Here is a 26,890-nt window from a genome sequence, read left to right as displayed (position 1 = left end):
GTCAAACAAATGCATGAAGAATGGTTGGTCCCGGTAATTCCTTTGCTATAGTACTAAATGACTGAACAATAAACTACCCAAGAAACATGAAGAATATCATTTATTTTTTATTTTTTGAGAGTAACAATTGTTGAAGTGGGTTAATGATAAATTGTGTGAGGTAAGCAGTGCAAATTTGCGTCTGGTAAAGGATCCATGTAATGCTCCCTCTTTTCACTTTCGGTGCAATGCAAAGGGTTTCAAGCTCGGATATGCTTTGTCGTAACAAAGTAACCACCACAAGGGTGTCCCCAAAACATGTCGGCGAAAATCCGCACGTGTGGGGGTCCACACTGAATCTCTATCATTTTGTTCTTCAAGTATAATCATACTATTGTAATAATATTATTTTTCCAGGTCCGAGTTAAAGTCTTGTTCCGTAAACTTAGATGGGAACGTTAATTTTCAGTTGAAAATTAATGTTTTATGATAAAATATTATCAATCAACTTGATGTAAAAAATTCAATCCATTGTATTAGAATAGAATTAATATATGTATGGATAATATAAAGATTTTTTATCCTATCATTTTAATTACAATCAGCCATGCATGTATGATAAGTTTACTATATATTACTCCTAAATTCCATAAACATTGTACACAAATGTCAAAACCAGACTTTCTTAGCTCTTCCAGCCCTACGAGGACCTGTTTAAAAACTGTTTCACTTGATTTCATGGAAGAGTCAGAATGTAATTAATTATGCATAAATTAAATATGAACAACATCGATCTTCTTTACAGTTGAGGATATATATGATTAAGAAAATATACAAATTATTCTGTAAAAAAAAAATATACGAATTATTTTAATTAAAGTTCATTATATTCCACTATCAGAGACATAAAAAAAAGTCTAGGTTCTTAACTTTACAAACAGAAACTGTGGTTGAGTATGGCTTATAAACTTCTTGAAGTTTCTGGTATGTGGATTAATCTTTGTCTGAAAGCTTATGCAATTATTACTATGAATTGTAAATATTTCCTTAAAAAAATAAATTGTAAATATTTAATTATATGCATACAATAATTTTATGAAGAAAAATATACAAATTACTATCGATCTATTTATTCTTTTATATCATGATATCAGATAAATCAACAATAGTTATAATATGCATAGAATACTTTTATAATATTTTTCTTTCTTTTTTACTTCATTTTTTTCTATTTCTCTCCTTATGACGTCATCTTATTATATCTTCTATTTTCTTTTTTTTTTTTTAATCTTTCAATATACATAATATCAAGAAACAAAGGAGCAATAACATAACTTTCCTTCAAAGTTCGACAAGTCACTCACGGACAAGTGGCTCGAATATCTTCATTGCGGATTCAATCACATCTATTTAGGCAAATAGAAGATTATGTTTTCTTTCTCTATATTATTGTTGGGTGATGGGACAAATTTAGTGGTCTCTTTCTTTGACCCAACGACTAAACACAGCTTACCTACTTCTCATGTATGGCTTTCTCAACTGTCTACGCTAATATAGGAACACATTGCATGGTGATTATGTCGGAGAATCAAAACGGGGCACTAACTTTGACATGTCTAACAGTTCGGCTGAGATGGAAAAACAAGCATGACTATGTCACATGCACAATTATACGACTCATCTGTTTCACATCATACTTTGGAAGCCACTGTCACCTTTGGATGATCGACCAGGAAGTACGTTTCTTGAGAGCAACTTGTAACAATGAAATCTTATTTCTTGCTTTCTAGTCTATAAAATTGCAGGCACGTCAAATCTGATAGTAGCTAGCTGCCAATTATATTAAATAAGCATCGAAATTATTGTAAGGACAAAAAAAAGAATGTTCAAAGAAATTGTAAAATGTAAAAATTAAAAAAAAAAAAGAAATTGTGAAACAAAAGTTTGAAGTTTAGGATAATATATATATATATATATATATATATATATATATATATATATATATATATATATATATATATATATATATATATATATATAATGTGTTTAGGAAAGTCACATATTCTAGTAATCTATAAGTTAATTTGACTAGTTTGGTACACAACTACTTGCATATTTTTAAAATTACTTTAACGAAATTTTAGCTTAAAACCTACTAGCTTTTTATCCTTAATAATTTTATTTTAATTAATTTATTTATTTTTACTTTACAAATTCTTTTGTCTATCTTGTCACCCGTTCGATGTCAAGTTTTTTCTTACACGTCTTTCACTCACACATATGATAAAGCAGCAACATGCATCGTCGATGACACCGAAAATTGACCAGTAAAAAATTGATAAAATTTTAAAATAATGAAGAAAACAATATATTTTAATCAATATAAGCTTTTTTAATTAAATTACATTTTTTTAAAAAGAAGGAAATATATCATAAAAAACATTAAACAAAATATATACGACCTTTTGTTTGATATAAAATTAATTAAATAATTAAATATCCTGAGTTTTGACATTTTTAATAATTTAGGAAGTGATATGTGTGTAGATCCATTATCTTTAAATATATAAATTTATAAATATATGTTGACCTTTTGTTAGGCTAGGTTTTGAATAATATACATGCAGTATTGTTGGTTTTTCAATAATATACACTTTCAAATTTTCTGGTTAACCGGACCGAAAGTGAAACTTAAAGTAAAAATTAAAAAATATATTTTAATAAATAGAGTGATATGTAAGGTTACCTTTTAATTAATATGTTTAGTCTTTTTATTTTAAAAAAACTAATAATAAATATTGATAGATTTCAAGTTTAAATTTTAATTATTTTATTGTTGACCGATCCTAGCCTGTATGCAGTGTTACGACACGATGATCCATAAGCGGTCTAGAACAATGCAATGACTTTCTTATGTAGACATGAGAGAAAAACAGCAGATATAGTGGACCATTTTCTTCATATGAAGTCACATCGTGCTGGTTTGGGTTTAATATTCATAGATTTCTATCTTGAGGAAAATTAGTGTTACTGGTCATAAAATACGGAAAAAAAGTCAGGTCAAATTTTTAATGAAAGCATACCCAAATAGTGCATATTGAAAATACACTGTGCAAGCTTATATATATATATATAAAGAAAACTATCCATTTTCTTGGAGGCACTTGCTGACCAAAACAATATCTAGGACATTTGTGGAGCATCGACTTTTTCTGCTAGTTAGGACCAGGAACAGAAAAATATTGTCCCCTTTCGCCAATGCATCTCAAGCACATAGGCACTTTGTCAAGGTAGTTGCATAATCAACCACCTACTTTGATTAATTAATCAATGGGTCCAATAAGCAAAAGGAGTGATAGAAACTAACGTGTATAAACTGAACTTATAAATTAGAAACTAACTTGTAGAAGCAAAAGGAGTATAAACTAAATTTCATTTAATAGCAGTACATGCACGTTTTACATTCATTGTCAGCAAAATGGTGTATTTAGATAAATAATTTAATTAAATAAATATATTAGAATTATTTGATTTTGGAGTTTTTCAAAATAAAATAAAAATATATTAATAATTTTATAAAATTTATCGAAATAATCAAGTAGAACAAGCTAAGAATATAATAAATTTATTTTTATAAATTTTATATAAATTCTTTCAAACGTTCCATAAAAAAGTTAATATAAGACACTATTCAAAAGTAATTGATGGTGCTTCTTATAAGACATTTTATAATTTTTATAATGTATTTATTCATTTTGTTATTATTTTCTCTTATTAAAAATTTTAAATATTTGTGTATTTTAGCTATATTATTAACAAAGAGAATTTGAAAAGTCATTTATTCTCTTCAAAATGTTCTCTAACATATCTTTGTTAGTGGTGCATAATGTGAGACTTTAATAATCAGCTTTTACAATTAGGGGATTGCATGTACCAGTACAAGGTTCCAATTGTAAAATTAATTAGTTCAGAATTTTTCAACAATCAGGTTTTGCAAATTATTGTACTATTTTATTAAAATTTATTCTTTATCTTTATTACTTCCTCCTTCCATATCTTTTTATATTTAAGGTTATTGCAATTAGATTAAGAACATTTAATGAAACTAAATATTATTAATTAGTAGCTATATTTACACATATTTTTAATGTCTTCTTTTAATACCTTGATATTTAATAATTATACTGCTAGTAGTGATTATTAAATAAGGATATATTTGAGGGGGGGAAACATTACTTAAAATTTAAAATTCTAAAACATCAATTGTTTTAAAGGAAAAAAAAATTATAAGCTAAAACATCAAAATTATGAGAATGATGTAGTATGTTAAAGAAAATTAACTCTCCTTTCCACTTTCATTCTCATCAACGTCTATTTCTTCATAATATAAAATCATTGAAATTATAATTATATAAATTCATTTATATTATATTATTTCATTTAATCAAAATATTAAAATAAGAATAAAATTACAAATATTATTCTACTTTTTAAATAATAAATTGTTTTCAATAAGTTTTACCAAATATTTTTTATTTAATCAATTAGCTTATTAACTTTGATTACTATTAATTTGATACACTAAATTATAATTTTGATCATTTGTGTGTGTGTGTTAGCCTATTAGTAGTGACATAACACTTATGTTGTTAACATAGCATTTATGTAACAAGAGTTAAATAAAGTAAAAAAAAAAAAAGGAGTCTTAATAAGAATTGAAATCATAAACTTTAAATGAAAAACAAAATAATAAACCCTAAGATACTTGTTTTATTTAACAAATTTTATAAACATTATTTTACATCTACATTAGTCAAAGAGTTATTAATTCGTTTTTAATTATAAAAATTTCTAAATTATAGTAAAATATTTATTATTTAATTTTCCATTATTTATTTTAATCATAAAATTTTATTTTGATATAAAATTAACACAAATTATTCTTATTTTTTATAATTTTAAAAACACATAAAATAATATATAAATTATTTTTTAAAAAATATTTTATATAATTTATAATAATTACATAAATTTAAAATAATATTTCAATAATATAAAAACTTAAAAATTTATTAATATTTATAATTAAATTAAAGTTTGTATTATTCATATGTAAAAATAAATGTACAAAATTATTATAAATTACATAAAATAATTTACATATTAATTTATATAATTTTCTTATATATATGATTGGTATTAAAAAAACTTATTTACTAAATTATTTTTTATAATTAAAAAATATATTAACATGTAAGTTTTCTAAAAAAATTAAATATTCAAATTTTATTTATTCATATAATTAGAATAAAAATAATTTACATATTAAAATAAATTTAATTGATGCATTTATATTGTTTTATATAATTAGAGTAAAAGTAATATGTATATCAAAATAAATTTACAAAATAATTTATATAAAATATTATATATTAGTTTATGAAACTTAATTATATATTGGTAAAATTAAAATAAAAAAATGTAATTTATTCAAAATAAAAAATATATAAAATGATATAAAATAAAATTAAAAATATTTATATATTAAATATTTTTTAATTTATAAATTTTTGTGATTAAAAAAATAACTCTTGACTAATACATATAAAATTAGTGTTTATAAAATTAACTACAAAAAATATTGTGTTAGTGATTTATTATTTTATCTTTAAATAAAAAGTCATGATCAACTCTTATTAAAAAAAATATTTTTCTTTTTTTTAAGTTCTTGTTACATAAGTAAGGTGTCAATATTTTAAAAATAAAACACTAAATATATTAATTTAAAAATAAGAAGACTAAAATCATAAATTTAAAATGATAGAAATATAAATATTACAATTTAACCTACTTAATATCAATGAGACATGAGTTTTAATAACATGTCAAATAAAATAACTTCACTAACTTATAGCTATAAGCTACTTGAATTAATATAACTAATTCGTAACTTATAAACTTTTGTGACTTCTTTTTTCTTCCATTTAAATAAATTTATTTTTTTAAATCATTTTAACACCCTCCTCCTTTCTTTCTTGTGTCTCTTAGGCTTTATTACCAGAGGTTATTCACATCTAATCCAATAAAAAATCACAAACTGAAAAAAATAATATAAAATCCATAAAAAATTGAATTTCTTTAAATTTTTTGAAACTTTTTTTTTTTGTATAACCGATAAGTTGTGTTTAGTTTTTAGTTGGTATTTCAAAATTGAACGGATCCGAATCAAAATTACTCTATGTTCTGGGATTATATAATGTTACAGTAGATAAAATCATAGAATCAAACATATAAACTTTTGTAAGTTATTTGTTTTTAGTTTCTTCCTCATTTAAATACACTTGTTTAAAGTAAAATTCATTTGTACATTATCCTCACTTCGTTCTTTCTTGTTTCTCTTACGGTCTGATTGTTTTTCCATACAGAAATAATTTGTGCAAATGGAATTGAGAGAGACTGGTTTGGTATAACTTATGAAAGGAAGAAAAATAATTTTAAAAAGAATCAATTACACCGGTACTTATTAGTTATTACATAAATATCTCCTACTTAAAATTACATTTCATTTCTTTTGTCTCCACTAAATTAATAATTGTGTGAAGTTCTGAGGAAAATGTTAGAATATCCTTAGAACATCTCCAACCGGAGGTGCTTTCATGGTTTCTTAGGTTAAGGAACGGTCTTTTGTGAGTTTTTCGGCGTTGGAGTACAGTAACATGGTAGATTCGGTTTCTTCCGCAGACTCTGGATTCCTTATATAAGGAACTGTTTCTTACGAATAAAAAACTATTATTTTTATAGGATATGTAAAGAAGCCGAAACAAAAAGGAAGAAGATGGACAGTTCCAAGCGTGAAACTACCTTGACAGCGAGAAGTCCAAGTGCGAAAGCACTCCCTTGTTTCGAGCAGAGGTAGAGGAGGCACTTAAAGATGCTTTTAACCAACGCCGGAAGAGAGCATCAAGAGAGGAAACGATCAAAATAGTTGACGGAGAGAAACGCCGTTACTGGGGAAAACTCGTGATATGCGTGGACCTGCAACATTGCCAACATTCATTCATGCATAAGGAGTTTTTGTGTTTATTGTTTACGTTACCTTTAAGATCCAATTGACGGCGTCCAAGCAGGTGGTGACGTTGACGGAGTGGTCGCGGCAACGGCGAAGGTAGTCCTTTTCCAGCATGTGGTGTGGCTCGACGTCGAGGAGTCCGGCGATGGCGGCCTCATGGGCGCAAAGGAAGGGAGGGTCCGACAAGAGAGGCATTGTTGATGAGGAGGGCATTGTTGGTGTCGGGTCATGTTGATGAGGAGGGATTTATGTTTGAGAGAAGGAGAAGGTTATTGTTGTTGCTGCGATTTGGTGTTGTTGGGGAAGCTTCTGGAGAAAAGAGACACTAATTTAAAGGAAGAAAACAACAGTGGGAAATGAAGAAAAGAGAGACTAGACTATTGAAATTAAAGCTTTCATCACAATTCATTTGTACTGTTGAATGTGTAGATGACCATTGTGTAGTTTTTTTTCACTGTGTTGCACTGTTCATTATAAATTGTGCATTGTTGAACATGTTTTGCACAATTCATTTGTACTGCATATTTTTTTTGTTGTTGCTATCAAGTGTCAATTTTTTTATTCTTTCTAAAATAGACCCCAATCAGTATAATTATCAATCTTACTATGGTTATTTTGCAAAATCAATCACTCCTTACTAGTGAAAATTCTCAAAATCCACCGCAGTATGTTATGTATCAACCATTCCATACCAGTGAAAATTCTCAAAATCCACCACAATATGTTATGTGTCCGCCACCACCCCTTACTAGCAAAAATTCTCAAAATTCACCCCAATATATTATGTATCCACCACCCCTACACATGTGGTATATGCATCCTTCATCCAATGTAGAGCCACCTACTAGTGATAGTTCTCAAAATCCATAAATTTACAGTTAACCATCAACTACCACCAACTCAAACACATGTTATAGGCCTTCTTTATCCAATATTGCACCCCCTAGCAATGAAACTGAATCACCCATCGGTGTAGACAATATTCAACAACTAGACGAAGGAGATCAAATTTCAGGTGGAAAAAAAGTGGTACCGCATTCTCAATGACAGAAGATGTGATTCTCGTCCGATCATGACTCAATGTGTCAAATGATTCAATTATAGAAGTCGATCAAACATCAAAGCAATATTGGGCAAGGATAAAAAATGTGTACAACAATGATGATGCGCCAAAGCGGGCAATTTTGTGAAAGAAGCTGGACTCAATTAAAATCTCAGTGGAACAAGATCCATCATCTAGTTCAAAAGTTTAACGGGTGCTACAAACAAGTAGATAAATATAAGAGAAGTGGAATTTCAGAGAAGGATGTTTTGACTGATGCTCATATGATTTACTCACAGGTAAAAAATTTGAGGTTGAGCATGCTTGGTTTTTGTTGAAAGATCAACCAAAATTCGATGTAGAATTTATGTCAAAGTGTTAGAAAAGAACAAAGGTTTCTACTTCTGGAAATTACTCGTCTTCTTCTAACCCAGAGACACCCGTTGAAGTTGAAAAATATGTTATGCCTTCGCCAATGTCTCGCCCAATTGGACAAATAGGAGCAAAAAGGAAGAGCAAAGGAAAAGAATGTTCTAACCCTCTCGATTTATCTAGCATAGAAAGTGTAATGAAGGACAAAAATATGAACACCTCAAAACTTATTCAGTTGAAAGAGGCACAGGAAAGGCGTATGCAAGAACAGGAATGGTGTTTGGAGTAGGAAATCCTCATGAAGGATACATCCAACATGTCCGAACAGTAACGCAAAGACCACGGAAAATATTGTGACCAAATTAGGAAAAAACTAGGATATTAAATTTTTAGTTCTTATGCTAATGTTGTGTTTGATATTTGTTGTGTGTTAAATTCAGAATATTATGTTGTAAAACTAGCTGTTATGATAGTAGCCGCTATGAAGCCGTTGAAAATTAGCCGTTATGAAAGTAACCTTTATAAATGAAGCTGTATAAATGTTCAATATTTCATCATTTGACTTATTCTCATACAACATACACAATATTTCTCTCTTATTTCAAACACTTTGGTTACCATATAATGGATCCAAACATCGATTTAGATGAAGTTTTAGATCAAATGATAGATGAGGAATTGGAAGACAACACTAATGAAGAAATCATTAGGTTGATACTTGAGAGTCAACAACAACTACATGGCAACACCACTGGGTGTAGCCAAAGAAGAATAGTGGTACATCATAATCATGAAGAAGGTCATGATTGATTGTTCAATGACTATTTTTCAAAAAATCCTATGTACACAAACATTCAGTTCCGAAGAAGGTTTCGTATGCGAAGGCATTTGTTTCTCTGAATTGTAGACGCGCTCAACAACCATGATGAATACTTTCAAATGAGGGTCGATGCACTACGTCAAAAAGGCTTATCTCCATTGCAGAAGTGCACAACTGCTATTCATATATTGGCTTATGGATCACCTGCTGACAATGTGGATGAATACGTCCGAATTGGTGAAACAATTGCAGTGGAATGCTTGGAACGATTTGTATCAGGCATCTACACCATATTTGGGAATGAATACTTGAGGAGACCAAATAACGAAGACACCGAACGACTACTACAAATGGGAGCGGCACGCGGATTTCCAGGTATGTTAGGTTCCATTGATTGTATGCAATGGGAATGGAAAAATTGTCCAGTTGCTTGGAAAGGTCAATTTTGTCGAGGTGATCATCGCAACCCAATAATCATTCTTGAAGCCATGACATCACAAGACTTGTAGATTTGGCATGCATTTTTTGGAGCCGCCAGTTCAAATAATGACATTACTGTGTTAAATGGATCTAATGTGTTTGATGAAGTTTTGTCATGACGTGAGCCTGCAGTGCAATTCACAGTGAATAGAACCCAATATAATATGGAATACTATTTAACGGATGGAATTTATCCAGACTTTGCCACGTTTGTAAAGGCCATCTCAATGCCACAAGGAGAAAAACGAAAATTATTTGCACAACGACAAGAATTAGCAAGAAAGGATGTAGAACGGGCGCTTGAAGTACTTCAATCTCGATTCGCAATTATATGTGGTCTGACACGTTTTCGGAATGCTGGTAAAATGAAGAATATTATCTATGCATGTATTGTATTGCATAACATGATTGTTGAGGACGAACGTAACACATATTAAAATAATATTGATTACGATAGTGTAGGTAATAACACTTCAACATTCAAAATATCTTTAGGTGCTCACCCTAGTATCAGATCAACATATCTCCAAAGGATAACACAACTTCATGACAAACAACAACACCATCAACTTCAAGCAAATTTAGTTGAACATATTTGAAAACGTTTCGAATATGAAAATAACAATTAATTTAATGTAATATTTTTTATTTTTCATCACTATATTTTTTATTTCAATGTCATTGTATTTATTTATCTATTATGTAAAAATGTATTTTTTATTATTACACATTTCCTTTTAATGTTATGTAATTTGTAATTTATGTTTAATATTTTCTTTATTTATTCATATTTATTATTTTTATACATTAAAACTGAAAAAATAAATTAATTATTCTTATAATAAAATAATTTAAATATTTGAATTTCTTATAATTTCTTGTATTGAAATAAAATTTTGTATAAATTTCTTATGAGTGATATAACATTAAAAGAAAAAAAAAAATACCAGAATCATAAAGAGACGATTAAGAAACCCACATCAAAACTTGCCCTCAATATGCCCTTTAGTCGATATGCCCTTTAGTCTTTCAAACCCACTCTCAGAAACCTTTGTGTTTATTTGCTCTCTCAAACCCATAAGCCTACATCGGTACCGTTCAGGCCATGGCGGTCTCCATTGGTGGCACGCTCAAGCCCTCCGTCGTTCTTTTACCTCCACTTGCCCTTCACCTTCTCCATCCCTTCTTCACTATGGCACAACGGAAACCTCCCCCACTCATCATGCTTCACAACCACAAAACCTCCATTTTGAATTTTTTGTTGCTGAAATTTTTTTAATTTTCTGGAAACACAGATCAGATGGCATCTGAGGGGTTTCTGAGTTATAGCATAACGATTATGTTGGTGCCTGTTTAGAAATGCGTAGGTATGTAAAAGCAAAAATATTATTTTTTCTTTTAGCATATACATCACGATAGTTCTCTTTGTATAGATTTTTCCTTTGGTGGTTTGTGAATTAGGTGCTGATGTAGTTTTAGATTTTGTTTTCTCTTTTTCTTTTTGGTTACGTGAAGTATGGGTTCCTTAGATGTTGATCTCTTTCCACAGTGAACAGTATTTTTTTTTCTTTTCATATTCATGTTCTGTGTAGGTTGGGAACTGAAGGAAGGAAGGGGAAGGGATAATTTTGGAAGGAAAAAAACATACCTCTATCATATGCCAATCATGGGCTAGATTCGGTCGGTGCAGATGAGGTTTGTGTTGGATCAAAATAAAAGGAGCAAATGAGTGTAATAAGTGTTAAAATCAGAAAAAATGGGTGTAATTTGTTCTTTTAAAAATTAATGAGACGTATTATATTATTTCACACTTATTTTTACTTATTTCTTTATCTATCTCTTCATCTCTTTTATATTTTTCTCCAATCAAACACTTTTATTTTTCACCTATTTTACTTTGATTTTTTATTTATTTTATTTCTCTCCTCTCCAGCAAAGAGACAGCATTAGATTTTATCTATATCTCAACTATCAACTCCCTGTTCCCTCTCTTCTTCCTTGCACACATCAAACGATCCCTTCAGCTACTTGTTTTCACGCAACTTAGACCACACCCAAACTCTTTCGACATCCTTAGAACCTAATAATAAACACACAAATTATTGCCAAAAGAACTTGCTAAAGAACAAGTAACTTATGGGGTGGTAACTTTTCTATTTGCAAATTGTTATAGGCTTCCCTATTTAAAACCTTACTCTCTAATTAACAAAGTCATTCATTAATTCTTTAAAGATCTTATTTAGTTCTTCACTAATCATTAGTTTTAGTCCTCGATGATAATAAAAGGTTAAAAGAACGTGTTTTTTTTTTTAACAATGATAAGTTTTATTTGAATAAATTTTTCAATAAACAGTTATAGGATAAAAAAAAGATGAATTATTTTATCATAACCTTCATAAATTAATTTGTAAAGATTTCTCATATAAATTCTTCAAAATCTGATTTTAACTTATACATAAATTAATTTTCAATTATGAAATCAGTTTAATTCATTTTTCAATCTTATTTTCTTGTTCTCCAAGTGCTTAAGATAATTAAGTTAATATAAAGAGGATTCAAAACCAATGACTTGTTTTAATAAAAAAAATTGACTTATTTAAAAAGAAAAAAAAATAACAAATAAAGTATGTTTGGATACACGTTCAAACTACATTCAACATAAAATTTTCGCATTCCGATGCAAAAATCTTAAAATAACTTAGGTGTTGCTTCCGCGTGAAAGCTAATTACTTTTAACTCAACTCTTTCACAAACAAACTCACTTGTTATCCTAAGAGCTTGTAACCTTGAAATTAATATGGGGGCTTTACCCCAAGTAAAATGCTACGGTGGAGAGATGTACTATTAACTACTTTCCTTGACCATCATCCTCTTCAATTTCTACCCACATCGATCCATCTTACAATGTAACAAAGATTTAATGTTACAATAAAAATAAATCTTGTAAGTAATCATTCTTCCTTCCCTATTTGGTTGCAAGTCATCTGTATGCTAACCAAAGAAGAATTTACGGACATCAACCAAAATTTCCCCCACGCGATTCACCGTTAACCATTATATGAGAAACTCACAAAGTTATATTTCATAGCTTCTGGGCCAAAATCATTATTCTGCCTTTCAATATCACATTGACAATGGTTGCTTTCTACCAACAGCAGAAGGGATTTGCCCCCAAAAAGAGTTTGGAGCCTTGATATATTATTTCTATGCTAATTGCACTATGGCAAACACTTTGACGGAGTTTCTTAAGTATTTTTAATATTTTTTCTTATTAAAATCAGAGTTTCATCTTAAACAATTCGTATAATCAACATTTAGGAATTGACGTTGAATATAGGGGTAAAATTTTAATTTTGATTACACATCAATTATAAAAGCACTCTAAATACTGAAAATGTGCACCTAACTTTTATTCTTGCACTATATATTTTTCGTATATATAACCCCATTTGCATTATCGGCGTTCATAACAACCGGAAATTTCGGCGAAGAGCCTATTTTCATTTCTGACATCAAAAGCTTTGATATCAACGCTAAAAGGTGAATAATTGAATAGAAGGATAAATATACTCAGTGAAATCAAATGAAACTTGAGACAGTCACGAATAAAAAGAAAGTTGAAACAGGGCAAATTATTTAGCTAAAAGAAAAATCCTAGCAATTAAGTGGTAAAAGTAGTCAAGTAGACATTAGATTAAGCTTTATATACAGAATATTTGATACCCCTTTACCATCCTTCATCATCAACCATGTAAATATACTAGTAAGAATGTGTTTGAAAACACTTTGAAACCACGTTGAACGGAGAAATTTTGCGTTCCAATACGAAAACGCCAAACTGGGGTTGCTTCTCCATTGCATCGCCTTTACGCTATCACAAACACACACTAAAACCCCTTGCTTATTAATCTTCTTAATTAAATCCTAGAGTGAAAGAACCAAAGATTGAGAAGAAGAGCATAGGCAAGGTTGGAATTATAAATAAATCATCCTAAACCCATGACAGAACAACATCCTCAAAAGTTCTTCCTATTTGGTGAGGTGGAAGAAATCTGAGACCTAGAACCGCAGGACCTGAAAGAACCAACTCGCATGAACATCAAAACCGAGGTGACAATCTTCTTGACCTTAACAGCAACCTTCTTCAGCTTCAGCTTAGGCTTTTGTGGCTCAACAAAAGTATTGCTGTTCAAAGAAGATAGTTTGTAGGTTGTGAGAAAGATTTGTCTTTGCTTTGCCCTTCTGCGTCTGTAGCTGATGGACTTGACCATCTTGTCTTTGCCTTGCAGACCAAGAAGCTCGTATCTGTTTCTGCGGCTGAAGGTGAGGGTGGCGTTTCGTACAAGCGTGCTCATGGCTGTAAAAAATGGAGATTCACGCACACGGACACAAAATTGAACTCAAACACCGGAAAGTTTATAATAATTCACGCATACCCTTCAATCAACCAACAGACTCCTTGGAACACAGTGATTTGCAAAGTGAAAACAAACGCAAACACAGACACGGCTTTTGATTTAGGTTTGGTGGGTTGCAATTTCCAAGTTGTGTTTTGCTCTATAAATGTGTGTGTAGGCTCTAGCACGTTTTGTGGGGTTTGGTATGGACTCGTGTAAAAGGGTGTTGACTGTTGACCGTTATTTCGTTCGTTTTTTCTTATTTGGCGGGCGCACCTGTTTGCATTCATGGTAACAAGGGAGATATAAGATATCAACAAAATTGTTTCACCGGGGATTTGAAACTTTAATCTAAGTATTTTGAAATTTAAATTTTGATTAATTTTTGAATATGAAATAAATTTTATTAAAAAAAATATGAAGATTAATCACTACTTTGTATTATTTCATACATAAAAAAATGTGAGAAATAAGATTTACGAAGTGTGAATTTTATATGATTTAGTGCGGTAGTTGTGCACAAGGCACAAAGGCTGTACCACTAATACATAGCATTATTTTTATTTTTTTTGGACCGAACTGATAGTATACTTTTAAGTAAGGTAAAATACTTATTTGGGTTGTTGAAACTTGAAAGTATATATTTATATACTATATAGTATAGATTCACGCTAGTCTTTCAAAATAAGAAAATTTATGTTATAAAAAAAAAGAAAATGTAAAAAAGTTTCTGAAAATATAGTTTGTCAATCACTTTAATTAAAAAAATTATGTGATTTAAATGATATTCTTGAAGGATATGTTACTAGCTTTTATTTATTGTTAAAGATTTATTTGATATCCTAAAATTTTATTTTAATTTTTTTAGTTTCAAATACTAATGTGATAATATATAATATTTTTAGAATCTAAAATGATGTTTTATTCTTTTAAGTAACGATATTTACAGGATAAATTTTTGCAACAAATTATTAATAAAATAAGAAAAGAAAAAAAAAGAAAAATGTCATAGAATAGATAATTTTTTGTGTTACCAAACTATTTTTTGTTACATAATACATATAATATTTTGATTTTTTTTCTTTTATTCTTATAAAATAGATAATTTGTTAAAGGGAGTTAAAGAGATTAAGAGAATAAGCGAATATGTAAAAATTTATCGCGTAAATAATATTATTCTTTAAAAATTTCACACGTTATACACATGCATGATGCATCTGTTTCTTTATTTTACTCAAAGTTATAATACGGTATAAAAAAGAATTTCAAATATAAGTCAACATGTTAACTGTAAATATTAATTAAAATAATTAAAATTTCTTGATTTGATAATAAATGAAAAAAAAAATCATTTTACCTTGTGAGAAGGAGTGTCTACGCGTTAATTAAATTTGAAGCAGACGTCCATAAAATTTAACAGTGGAAACGAAGCTTCGCGCTACTATTATTGACCATTTGACCAAACCATAGTAATTGATAACATCGATATTCTTTGAAAATGACATTTTAATTTTTTTTTTATTTGCTGTCACAGTTTTCTTCTCGAATAAAATTGGGTCTCGGTGAATGCTTTGAATTGATTTTGTGCTTTATTGATTTATTTGTGTTTATGATAAATTGTATGCAAAATCTTTATTGCTTTCGTTGACTTCTAGAAGAAAATTCGTCATTTCTTCTTAATATTCTCATGACGATAATTTTTGGAGTTTTTTTACATATGGTGGTGAGGTGTATTTGAAAAGATATTTTGATGTTGAAATTATCAACATAGAATTATACAAATATCAAAATAAAGGTTGAATTAAGAGTTAATTTATCTGAACATTGATTATAGAGGTGAAAATAAATTATAATATAAATTTTACTTCTAAGATAATGTAAATAGGAAAATATATTATTTTATTTTTTTCTTTAATAATAGATAATATTCATTTTTAAGGGATATTTTTATCTTTTTACTAGAAGATAGAGTTTCTCTCTTGACTTAATTAAATCTACTAGATTTTGTGAATCCAAGTAGTTTACTTGGCCTTTTACCTAGTATGAAAGGTTGTTGAGTCCGAGTAGTACATAAGACCCTCAAGGTATGATATATATATATATATATATATATATATATATATATATATATATATATATATATATTTGACTTTGTTATTTACTAGCCGAGCTTAAGTGATACTTTCTGGTCTGGTTGTAGTCAAGTTCAAGTGGAATGTTCTCTTTAGCTAAGATTTTAACTAAGTCACAAAGAAAATTAAGTTTTTCTCAATTAGTGTCTATTGATGGCGAAGTATTCAAAATAACATATTGTCAACTTGTTACGTCCATTTCGGACGCATTTAATGTTTTTGCACTTTTTCGGAAAAAGGCATAATGATTGCGTCCTTTGAATTTTGAAACGTTGTTGGGATAACCAAAGGTTGTGTCTTCCCTTAACTGTTGATTTGTCACTTGGGGGAATGATCTAACTGTCCGAGAGGATGCGTTCTTTTGGCCTCCAAAAGGTTCTAGAACTTATAAGAGAGGGAAAATCTCCTTGTTCTCCATATTCACTTTGTCTAAATTTTTTCCTATGAGTTTCCTTCTTCCTTTTCCTCTTACTTCTCCATTCACCACCCTTTTTCGTCCAGGTATGTTTCTCAACCCGTGCCATATTTCAGTTATTTTTTGCATTAAAATGTTAGCACTTATCTTTCGATTGTAATAGTTTTCTAATAAACTACCCTTAAATCTAGTTGTTTTATATATATTGTACATTTACTAATGTTTTTGTTTAAATATGAAAGATTCATCTATGATTTTGTAGGTTTTGATGGTTGTTTGTTAGATTCAAAAACGAAGCCAAAAGGAAGGGCAAAATGGTCATTTTCCACGATTTTAGACATCCACTCGCCCAGGCTAACATCTAGCTCGCCTTGGCTAATAAGATTTCTTCATCCATAAGCAACCAACTCGCTTGGGTGAGCTACAACTCGCCTGGATGAATTTCTCAGCACCTCTTGGCTCTTTTCTATAAATAGCCATGTTTAGGAAGTTAAAGGAGAACCGGCAGAGTCTTCAGTAGAGAGAAAATGAGAGAGAGGCAGGAAAAAGAAGGAGAAAAGGAAAAATGGAGCCAAGGTGCTTCAGAGTTGTGACCGTGAATCACTTCCTTCGTCATTTCTCTTATTAGTCTTGTGCTCTACACAATGATCGATTAGTTTTTTTTAATAATTGGATGTAATCTTTGTACCCTTATGTATCTTTTTTGATATTATATATGTATGAATCTTTTCTAATCATTATTGGTAATTTCATTCTACTCATAATGTTTGATTATATTTGATTGAAAAGTAATCTTAGAATTTGAATTGAATGATTTCACTCTTTACATTACATTGCTAGGAATAGAGCATAACATTTTGATTGCAAAACACACGAGAATATAATTGTAATGTTGGGGTATTTACTGCATATGCGAGGGGTCATTATTTAATAAATATTATTAGGTTTCAAGTGTGATGGATCGACTTGGGATAACTTAATGCGTGCATCAGTAATGTTGGAAAATGATTCATAAATACTAATCTTATTAGGATATTAAGGGTATGAATGATGAAATTCAATCCTATGTTTTATTCAATTAATCCAAGTCGTTATTATTATTTTCGTAATTTACATATTTCTGAAGCACTAAATTCCATTACTTATGTATTTTTCGTTATTTTTGTTATTCCATTATTTTTACTTTTCTTTTACTTTAAGTTATCTTTAGTTAATCAAACCAAAACCAATGACATTCAATTAAATTTGAACATAACTATTGAACTGATAACCTTTATTCGAATGAATTAAGTAAACTCGAATCCCTGTGGAGACAAACTCTTTTATAAATGTGAAACCTACAATGACAATTGGTACGCTTGCCAAAATTCCTAACAAGTTTTTGGCGTCGTTGCTGGGTACTTGAGTCACCCACTTAATTCTTTCGGATGTAAACTTTCAATTTGATAAGGTATTTTCCTTTGTAAATGTCTTTTGATTTTGTATAAATTTTCTCTTTTATTTTTTCTTACCTTTGTACTTTTTTCTTTCATTTTAATTTTGTATAAATTTTCTCTTACTTTTATTTTCACTAACCTTGGTGCTTATGGGTTGTTGTAGTGTGTTCTTTTTTCCTTTATGCGAGGTAAAAATCCAACAGATACAATGTCATTTGATCCGGAAATTACCTAGACTGAAAGGAAGAATAGAAAGAAAAAGAAACAAGCATCCATTGTAACACCGGTTAAGTCTTCTTCTTCAGATTATCTTTCAAATGATAAGTCACTTGTAGAAAATAACATGGTTGAAAGAGGAGGAGAAGGAAATAGATCACCGAGGAGGACTCTGGGTGACTATGCTTATTAACAAGGCCCAAAAAATTACAATAGCATAGTCATTCCTCCTTTTAGCAATAAGGTCGTGAAATTAAAGCCAACACTGCTTAGTCTAATTAGCTTACATCCCTTTGCTGGAATGGATCATGAGGATCCATACACACATTTTCCTACCTTCATGGAACTATGCAGTACTATGGGAGCTTTTGACGAGGATGTTGAAGTTGTCTACCTCAGAGCTTTTCCATTTTCATTAGCAGGTAAGGCAAAAACATGGCTCCAATCACATCCAAATAAAAGCCTCAACACTTGGGAAGAGGTGGAGGAGAAATTCATAGCGAGGTTCTTTCCTCCTTCAAGGTTTATCAACACAAAATATGTTATTGCGACATTTTCACAAGGATATGACGAACCTCTCTATGAGACATGGGAGAGATTCAAATCTTTGTTGCGAAGGTGCCCAAACTATAACTTTGATGATTTTGCATAGCTGTGTATCTTCTATAATGGTTTGAAACCTCAAACCCAGATGATCCTTGATGCCTCAACTGGAGGCACTATGATGTCCAAGAGTCCGAAGGAAGCCATTGTAATCATTGACTCCATAGTAGCCAGTGATTATCAAAGTCATCATGATAGAGCTCCGACTCAAAGAAAAGCTATAATGGAGCTTGACACTCAAAATGCAATTCTAGTGTTAAATACGCGCTGAGCGCGTCTGCGCACTAAGCACGAGTTAGTGGTTAGGTGCTAAGCGAACCATGTGCGCTAAGCGCCCTTTCACCTGATTGCAGGTTCTCTAAGCTGCTTCTTCGCGTTGACTAGACACTCTCCCACTAAGCGAGCTTGGCGCACTACCATCAGGCTTTAACTTCTCTCTCTATCCCTTGCTTGTATATCTGCAAAATAAAATCATCAAAACAATATGAATTAGCAGTTTAAGGCACCTACTGCATAAAAACTCTGGATGCCGAAATTCCAATGATTCACACAAAAAGAAGCAATACAAATGGGAAGATATTGCTAATTCTTATATGTTTTAATTACATAATCTACTTATGCACATCAATTATCATCTATCACAAAATAAACTCTTGACACAACAAATTGAGGCCTTAACAAAACAGATAGGCCAACTTCCTCAGCAATATCACCAAGGTGGACCACAGAAAACACATCAAGCTCACCAAGTTCAATAAATTTTGATATGTGATTTCTGTGGAGGTAATCATCAAAATGGCCACTGTTCAACACCTGGAGATAGACAACAAGAAGAGGAAGCCCATTATCTGCAGAACCAAGCCAGACCTCAACAAAACTTTCAAGGAAGCTAACAAGGCTATAGAGGTAGCTCAGGTTCAAATCAGCCTTATGGCTAGAGACCACAAAATTTCGGTCCCACTAACACTTCTTTTGCAGGTCCTTCTAACAACTCTTATGGAGGTTTTTCAAATAGGGGTCCACAACAACAGCAAGATCAGCCAGATAGAATGTCAAAGATGGAAGATATGTTAACATAATTTATACAAGTATCCATCACAAACCAGAAGAACACTGATGCTTCTATTAAAAATCTAGAAGTTCAAGTTGGGCAACTGGCAAAACAACTATTTGAACATGAAAGTGGATCTTTCTCAGCAACCACACAAGTCAACCCAAAGGAACATTGTAATTTAATTACAACAAGGTGGGGAACTATGATTGGTTTGAAGGATAATGACGAGAAAAAGAATAAAGAAGGAGTTGAAAAAGAAAACAAGAAAAATGATGAAGTGTTGACTAGTGAAAAAGTGGAAGAAAAAGTGGTAAGTGAAGAAGAGAAGAAGAAATCAAATGAACAAAACACTAATAAAGGTAAAGCTATAGTAAACCATCCACCAATTGAGCATCTTCCTTATCTGCATGCTCCGTCAAAGAAAGATAAGGAAAGATAGTACAAGTGTTTTATAGATATTTGTAAACAACTGCATATTAACATTCCTTTTACTGAGGCGTTAGAGCATATGCCAACATATGCTAAATTCATGAAGGATTTTCTTATGAAGAAGAAAAGAATTATAGATGATGAAATAGTGAAGCCTCAGCCACAACAATAACGTCCAGCGTAAAAGATGTTAAAGAAGCGCTCCTGGGAGACAACCCAGTGTTTTTAAATTTTGTCTTAATTTATGTTACTTTAATCTTATTACTTATATTTCTGAACCTTACTTTTAAGTCTTTATTCATGAATTATGTTTTTGAATGTCTAATCTATTTTGTTAAAGTTGTTATTGCATAGCCTGAGGATAGGCCTATTTTTCAGGAAAAGGATGAAGACATGGCAGATCCTGTTGATTATTTCATTGGAGGAGACTGAGCTCCTCAACCATAATTGTCAAGGAGACTGAGCTCCCTAGCCATGGTCTTCAAAAATTCGTGAACTTGTCTTTATGTTTATTTATTGCTTTGTATTAAATTTCAGTACTTTATTACCTTATTGTTTTCAATTTTTTGAAAAACTTATGCGAGTTTATTTTGACTAATTTACACGTGCTTTGATATTTTGTTAGTATAGTTATAGATTATAACTCTTTTTGGGACTTAAACAGAAAAAATTTCTTGAACATAACATGCTTTGGAAAGAATCAACGACCAATATTTTTTAAACTTATTTTTGGATTAGAACACAACAAAAGGAATTTTCTTTTTGAAAACATTGAGAATGAAAACAATGAAGGACTTTCCCAAAAACCAAATGAATTCAGATGTTTTTGCATGGACTTGATAAAAGAACAACTTTTGAAACACTGATTTGATTTGATTATGGAAACATGCCTTAAGCTTTAGTGAGTGTGTGCAACCACAAATTTTACATTGAGTGTCCTCATTGATATGTTCTGTAGTTGGTTTTGCATGAATTTCTAATTGTCATAACATATGATTCATGGATATGATCTAGGCATTCTTTCTTTTTTTACATTTTAATTCACTGGCCAAATAGCTATCCCAATGTATGTTATTTTACCATTTGCAAGCCTTTTAAGCCAAACACTTGATATTTTGTTGGAACACTAACCTAGGATAAAAGTTTCCTACCTTAGCTTAGGTTAGGAGAGCAAGGGTGTTTTGATAGGGATTTCTATCATTTGGTGGCTAATGTAATGTAAATATTCTATTTTTAATATGACTATTAAGGGAAAACAAAAAAGAAAAGAACAAAAATAGAAAAGAAAATAAAAGAGAAAAGAAAATGAAAAGGAAAAACAAGTTCTTTGTGGATAAAATGTCTAAATCATGTACAGAGTTGTTGTAAATATCTAAATAGAAAGAAGTGATAACTTGGTTGAAATGAAAAATGATAGGAAGTGATTATTCGTTTAAGTTACTAGCTAGATTTTTATGTCTACTCTCTTATTCTCAAGGTATGTTTGAATATCCAAAAAACCAAGATTTCCTTCAAAACCAAGCCTAATCTTAAAAGACCTATTGACCCATGATGATTATGCACATTATCTTCGATTTGATGGGAAATGACTTGCAAAATTGATTTATGACATATCAATGATTGGAATTGAGATGAAACACTTGCCTGTGTGAGAATTATACACCTTTGAGAGGTTTTCCTCTGTTTGAATGCATCCAGTGTTTCCTCTTATGTTCTTTAAAAACAAAATGCAAAATGATCTTAATCTCATTTTTGGTTATGTAAATTTCATCTTTGTGCTTTCATTTCTCATTATTGCATTTTTGAAAAATGTTGTTCTGATCAGTTTAGGGATTGATTCTTTACAAAACATGTTCATAATTTTTTAAGCATATTTATTTTATACTTATACTATTGTTATTTGTAAAAAAAATTACTTTGCTTGAGGATAAGCAAGATTCTAGGTTGGGAGGAGTTGATAAGTGTCATATTTTAGTTATTTTTAGGATTAAAATGTTAGCACTTATCTTTCAATTGTAATAGTTTTCTTATAAACTACCTTTAAATCTAGTTGTTTTATATGTATTGTACATTTACTAATGTTTTTGTTTAAATATGAAAGATTCATCCATGATTTTGTAGGTTTTGATGGTTGTTTGTTAGATCCAAAAGCAAAGCCAAAAGGAAGGGCAAAATGGTCATTTTCCAAGATTTCAAACATCCATTTGCCCAGGCTAGCATCTAGCTCGCCAAGGCTAATAAGATTTCTTCATCCATAAGCAACCAACTTGCCTGGGTGAGCTACAACTCGCCTGGGTGAATTGGTGCCTTCAGCACTAAGTCATAAATTCGCTTGGGAGACCTACAGCTCGCCTAGGCGAATTTCTCAACACCTCTTGGCTCTTTTCAATAAATAGCCATGTTTAGGAAGTTAAAGGAGAACCAACAAAGTCTTCAGTAGAGAGAAAAACAAGAGAGAGCCAGGAAGAAGAAGGAGACAAGGAAAAGTGGAGCCGAGGCGCTTCAGAGTTGTGACTGTGGATCACTTTCTTCATCATTTCTCTTGTTAGTCTTGTGCTCTGCATGATTGATTATTTTTTCTTAAGGATTGGATGTAATCTTTGTACCCTTATGTATCCTTTTTGATATTATATATGTATGAATCTTTTCTACTCATTATTGGTAATTTCATTATACTCGTAATGCTTGATTCTATTTTATCACTAGTGTCATGAAATTGTATTTTAACTAAGACTTGAAGGTAATATTAGAATTTGAACTGAATGATTTCGCTCTTTACGTTACGTTTCTAGGAATAGAGCGTAACGTTTTGATTACAAAAGCACGAGAATATAATTGTAATGCTGGGGTATTTACCGCATATGCGAGAGATCAGTATTTAGTAAATATTCTTTGGTTCCAAGTGCGAGGGATCGACTTGGGATAACTTAATGTTTGCATCAGTAATGTTGGAAAATGATTCATAGATGTTAATCTTATTAGGATACTAAGGTTATGAATGATGAAATCCAATCCTATGTTTTATTGAATTAATTCAAGTAGTTATTATTATTTCCATAATTTACGTATTTTCGATGCACTAAATTCCATTATTTTCGCATTTTCCATTATTTCCGTTATTCCGTTATTTTTACTTTTCTTTTACTTTATATTGTCTTTAGTTAATCAAACCTAAATCAATGACATTCGATTAAATTTGTACGTAACTATTGAACTGATAGCCTTTATTTGAATGAATTAAGTAGACTCGAGTTCTTGTAGAGACGAACTATTTTATAAATGTGAAATCTAAAACGACAATTGATACGCTTGCCAAAAGTCCCAACACCTGCCCTTTAAATTCTTCATTATGTCTCTTTCCAGTAGGGGCTTTAAACACTCCAGTGGGGATAGATGCTTTTGCCAAAGGTTCATCAAATAGAGGAAAGTTCTAACAATGATCCCTCTCACCATCAGTGATCATGTTTCCAGCATTCCTACTATTAACACACCCCTGTTGGTGTCATTGTTGTTGCTGCTATCGAAGAGGGGCTTTGTTCTAACTCTGACGTGCATGAGACTCCCAAGGAGGATGAGGCCGAGTCTCCCTTGCCAAATCCTCCCCCAATATGATTAATTTGGACTCGGAGGCCACTGTTGTTCATGTCATAGCGCCTTGTCCTTTCATTCCTTCTCTTCCTTCACCGAAAAAACCTAGTAAAGCCAAAAAAGGTTTTCCTCCAGTTGTCCTTTTAGGTTACACCTGAGTTTATGGGGAGGTTAATTCTTACTCGACTAGTTTTTTAACTTACAAATCTATCACTGAATTCCTTGAATTCGCTGAGTTCTATCACATTGATCATTCTGACATGATGGTCATCGAGTTCTGCTCAAAGGACTAGTGTGTCTTCATGCATGCCTCTCCGAATAAGACTCCTTTTATGTATTTGTATTCTACTCTTTTCTTTCATCTTCACCTCATTGTCTTTTTTGGCAAGTTTAAGGTTGATGTGTTGAGGGAGTTAAATGTCACCCCTACCCAGTTGCATCTAAATGCATAGGCATCCATGTGTGCCTTTAGGGTGCTATGTGATGAATTTTTCATTATTCCTATCACTTCCAAGTTTCTTCACCATTACAATGTAAAACAAAATAGGAAGGGTGGTTGGGTCTCCCTTATCGGTATTCTCAACAAGGCTGTTATTGGTCCCTCCACCTCTTCTTACAAGGATTTCAAAGGCTACTTCTTCCGAGTGCACCCTGGGATTGAGTCAAAGTTGATTTATTTTACTCAATAGGGGGCACTAGATTTCCTTTCTACTGCACCCCTTCCCCTAACAAAGATATTTGAAAACTTGTTCCATATATGCCTTTTTTATATTAAGAGGATATGATTATACTTTATAGGTTTTTGAGAGGGCTTTATTGTAAGACCTTGGTTGATCTCTTTTTCTCCAAGACTCCAAAATAGGACTTGGATTGTGTGTTCTCTTCACTCTACTTTTATTTTCCTTTCTTTTTTGCCTACTTCTAACCTTGCCTTTCTTTTTTCTAGTGATTATGCCCAAGTTTGACTATCAATCCATTAAAAAGGCTCAAGGCTAAAGGGGCTATGGCTACCAAGGCATAAGTTGAGAAGGCCAAGGGCAAAAAAATATGACCATTTCAAAGACAACTGGGTTCTTCCTCCTCCTTCTATCATCATGGGTGTCGCTAAGAGGGTGAATTCATCTCAAGATGAAGGGTCTTCCAAAAGGCAAAAGGTGGAGCTAGTGCTAATTGCCACTCTTTTCGTCGTCGAGAGCCACCTCATTTTCTTATCTATGAAGGAAGCAGTTTCTTCTCTATGGGATAAGGATTTCAATCCATGTGCTCTTATAGTCAGGCTAGAATATGCTATGGAAGCTTCCCTTCTAGCGTTAATGGATTGCATTGTGTGTTTCCAAGAAAGGACTTAAGGGATTGCCAAGTTATGGGATAATGAGTTTGAAAAGGTTGATGTCGAATCCCATATGGCCCTTGCTAAATGTGCCAAGGCCGAATGAGCCCTAATTGAGGCCACCAAGGAGAATAAGACATTTTTGCAATCGACCAAGGATTCTTGAAAGTCTCTTGAGGATACAAAGACTAAGTTGAAAGAGGTTGAATCTCGAGAAGAGGCTTTAAAGGCCTAGCTTACTACTACTAAAGACTTGGCCAAGGCTCTCCAAGATGAGATTGAATGCCTTAACAAGGAGTTTGCTCTCTTCAAGGTGAATGCTAAGGAGACTGAGGTTAAGCTTAACAGTGATCTCAACAAGGCTGAGGCCGAGATCCTCAAAACTCATGAAGTCAGCTTCTTTAAGGCCACTAACCAAGCCAAGTACTTATTTAAGGAGGCTGATCTATACCTTTCTAATAGTGACAAGGAAATGAATCACCAGGGGGAGTTGGTTCTTGAAGCTGAGGCGCTTGCTAAAGGCGCCATTGAAGAGCCTATTACTTAGTATTTCTTGGTTATGTAAAGGCTTGGACTCGACCTACTTAATGGGGTCCATCTTTTTATATATACCATTGCCTTTTTATTCTAAGTGTTGTATTTGATTTTATTCCCTTTTTAATTCTCAATTAGGAATTACTTGATAATACAATCACTTGAAGTTTTTAGCTATTCTCGGTTTATTGATTCTTGACTTTTAGTTGAATTTGTTGACTACTTTCAGTCTCATTTTTTAGCTAAATATCTTACTCTAAGTTTAGCCAAGTAATTTAGTCTAATTTCCAGCTAAATAACTTAGTTTCTTTGGTATGTTTTTAGTTGAAATAATTCTACTTATTCTAGCCGAGTAACTTTTTCCTATTCTGGTCTATGTTTAGCCAATTGGCTTAGTTATCTTTCTATTCTTAGCCAAATAAGTCAGTCTATTCTAGCTGAGTATCTTTTTCCTTTAAGGGACTATTTTTAGCCATTGACTTAAGTTATTTGTGGTCTATCTTTAGCCGAGTAACCTAGTTTTTTTGGTTTTCTTTTAGCCAAATAGCTTAAGTTATATGTTGTCTATCTTTAGCTGTGTGACACCCTCTACCATGACATACATATTTATATAATATCATACATGAAAATATTGAATTAATTAAAATGGTTTTATTCAATAAACATAAAGGAGCTCATGTGGGAAAAGGTTCACATTTGTGTTAATCACTAAATTAAAAACTTATCAAATAAGGGAATGAAAACATCTCTGACCCAAAACAAGGTCATCCATTTTTTTTTTACAAAAGGAAACAAGTAAGATGTGGAATAACATAAAGTAACATGTTTAGAACATTATGCAAATAATACAGAACTCATGTCCCAATGTCACATCCTATTAGAGCATTGTGTTCCAACGTCCTCTAGCATGAGGTTCTCCATAGCCATCCACCTAACCATCTGCTCCTATGAGCACAAAGTTTGAGATCATCACAAGATCCAAACACAAATAGTA

At 31.3% G+C, this 26,890-nt stretch overlaps 1 protein-coding gene, 1 long non-coding RNA gene and 1 pseudogene across 2 annotated transcripts; 2 read left to right on the top strand and 1 right to left on the bottom strand.

Moving 5' to 3' along the window:
- The first annotated feature begins 9,086 nt into the window (after positions 1-9,086).
- Positions 9,087-10,391, top strand: LOC100798699 (uncharacterized; annotated as a pseudogene).
- Positions 10,392-10,621: 230 nt separating this feature from the next.
- On the top strand, positions 10,622-11,570 carry LOC121173195 (uncharacterized). The gene is made up of 2 exons (XR_005887605.1): positions 10,622-11,129; positions 11,355-11,570. It is a non-coding gene; the product is annotated as an uncharacterized lncRNA (long non-coding RNA).
- Positions 11,571-13,401: 1,831 nt separating this feature from the next.
- Positions 13,402-14,321, bottom strand: LOC100527140 (uncharacterized). The gene has a single exon (NM_001248558.3). It carries the CDS (start codon positions 14,115-14,117, stop codon positions 13,779-13,781), a length of 339 nt encoding a protein of 112 aa, NP_001235487.1. The 5' UTR covers positions 14,118-14,321; the 3' UTR covers positions 13,402-13,778.
- Positions 14,322-26,890: the final 12,569 nt, after the last annotated feature.

The sequence above is a fragment of the Glycine max genome, chromosome 12, assembly GCF_000004515.6.
Source record: "Glycine max cultivar Williams 82 chromosome 12, Glycine_max_v4.0, whole genome shotgun sequence".
In the NCBI taxonomy this organism is placed as follows: Eukaryota; Viridiplantae; Streptophyta; class Magnoliopsida; order Fabales; family Fabaceae; genus Glycine; species Glycine max.
This window is presented reverse-complemented; position numbering and strand designations above follow the sequence as displayed.

Coding starts and splice junctions, on each gene's coding strand:
- LOC100527140 (NM_001248558.3), bottom strand. CDS start 14,117: ATGAGCACGCTTGTACGAAACGCCACCCTCACCTTCAGCCGCAGAAAC.